At 39.1% G+C, this 1637-nt stretch overlaps 1 protein-coding gene across 1 annotated transcript in view; it reads right to left on the bottom strand.

Moving 5' to 3' along the window:
- The window catches only part of LOC106871988 (uncharacterized), a 37140-nt gene that overhangs the window by 33736 nt on the left and 1767 nt on the right, over nt 1-1637 (bottom strand). Inside the window, exon 3 of the mRNA XM_014918783.1 lies at nt 825-905. Coding sequence (XP_014774269.1) covers nt 825-905 — 81 coding nt within the window. The remainder of the gene's footprint in view (nt 1-824; nt 906-1637) is intronic.

Raw genomic sequence — 1637 nt, 5'->3', positions numbered from 1 at the left:
GCTTCAGTAGGAATTACCATTTTCCTTTCCACCAGATTCTTCCATCATTTTGGCCAATGAGTGCAGCCCGAAAAATGAGTTACTTCGTGTCTTTAATTTTCAAACATACATTTTTTTCCTAAAATTTTTTTTTTTTAACAGCATAATCTGAAATTTCATGTCCACGCACACACATACATGTACACATCATGCATGCACATACACAGATGTGTGTGTGTATGTGTGTGTATTGTATGTGCGTGTGTAGTCATTGTATGTGGGAAATTTCGAACCTAGGTTCTCATTCCTAAGGTATTTTTTCGATGTTGTTATTATTACTATTATTATTATCATGACGTTAGGAAGGGTATCCAGCTGTAGAAACTCTGCCAAATCAGATTCGAGCCTGGTGTAGCCATCTGGTTCACCAGGCCTCAGTCAAATCGTCCAACCCTTGCTAGCATGGAAAGCGGACGTTAAACGATGATGATGATGATGATGATGATGATGATGATGATTATTCAGATCACTGCCTGGAATCAAACTCTTGGGGTTAGTAGTCCGGTGTAGTGGTTAAGAACACGGGCTACTAACCCCAGGATTCCGAGTTCAATTCCAGGCAGTGACCTGTAAGATAATAATAATAACAACATCAAAAAAATACCTTAGGAATGAGAAGCCAGGTTCGAAATTTCCCCAAGACACCTGATGAAGGCTGGAGGGTATACCAGCCGAAACGTTGTGCTAACAACAAACAAGTTGAGGACAAATATCCATCAAATGTAAATAATGTAAATAATGTACATAATTCCTCATCTCTCAAATATAGAACTTAAAAGACTTACATCGTCATATATGCGCATTGTTCTTCTATAAATCTGCTCAGTCTCAAGGGAATAGTTTTGAGGATCATGGTTGAATCGGGACTATAACGAAAGAAGCAAAACAGGGAAAATCTGAATTCACCAAAAAATCATTCTTAGGCACAAAAATAAAAAAAACAAAAATGTATAACAGATGCAAGCATGGATGTGTGGTTAAGAAGATTGCTTCCCAGCCACATGGTTTTGGGTTCAGTCCCAGCACATGCCACCGTGGGTGAGTAGTGGAGGCACGTGGCTTAGTTGTTAGGGTGTTAAACTCGCGATTGTAAGATTGCAGTTTCGATTCCTGGACTGGGCAACACATTGTGTTTTTGAGCAAAAACACTTCATTTCACGTTGCTCTAGTCCACTCAGCTGGCAAAAGGAAGTAATCCTGTGAGAGACTATCATTTCATCCAGGTGCAGAATATATACGCCACTGAAACCAGCCCTTATGAGTCAGCACAATTTGAGAAGGTAACTTTACCATTACCTAACCATGGGTGAATGTCTTCTACTCTGGCCATAGGCTAAGCATATTGAGTGCATTTGATGAAGTCCATCATGTATGTGTGTGTGTGTGTGTAAAGCACTCGGCACACTCTGTAAAATGGTTGATGCTAGGAAGGGCATTCAGCTGTAGAAACCATGCCACAACAGACAATTCACTAATACTATAAAAAGTGACAAATCCCTTCACAAAATTTAAATCTGAAGAATCTATTAGAGTAGATGAAAGTACTTATCTGTGATTTGTACAACCATCTAGATCTCTGAATACCTTATTTTTTGTAA

The sequence above is a fragment of the Octopus bimaculoides genome, chromosome 18 (genome assembly GCF_001194135.2).
Source record: "Octopus bimaculoides isolate UCB-OBI-ISO-001 chromosome 18, ASM119413v2, whole genome shotgun sequence".
NCBI classification, from domain to species: Eukaryota; Metazoa; Mollusca; class Cephalopoda; order Octopoda; family Octopodidae; genus Octopus; species Octopus bimaculoides.
This window is presented reverse-complemented; position numbering and strand designations above follow the sequence as displayed.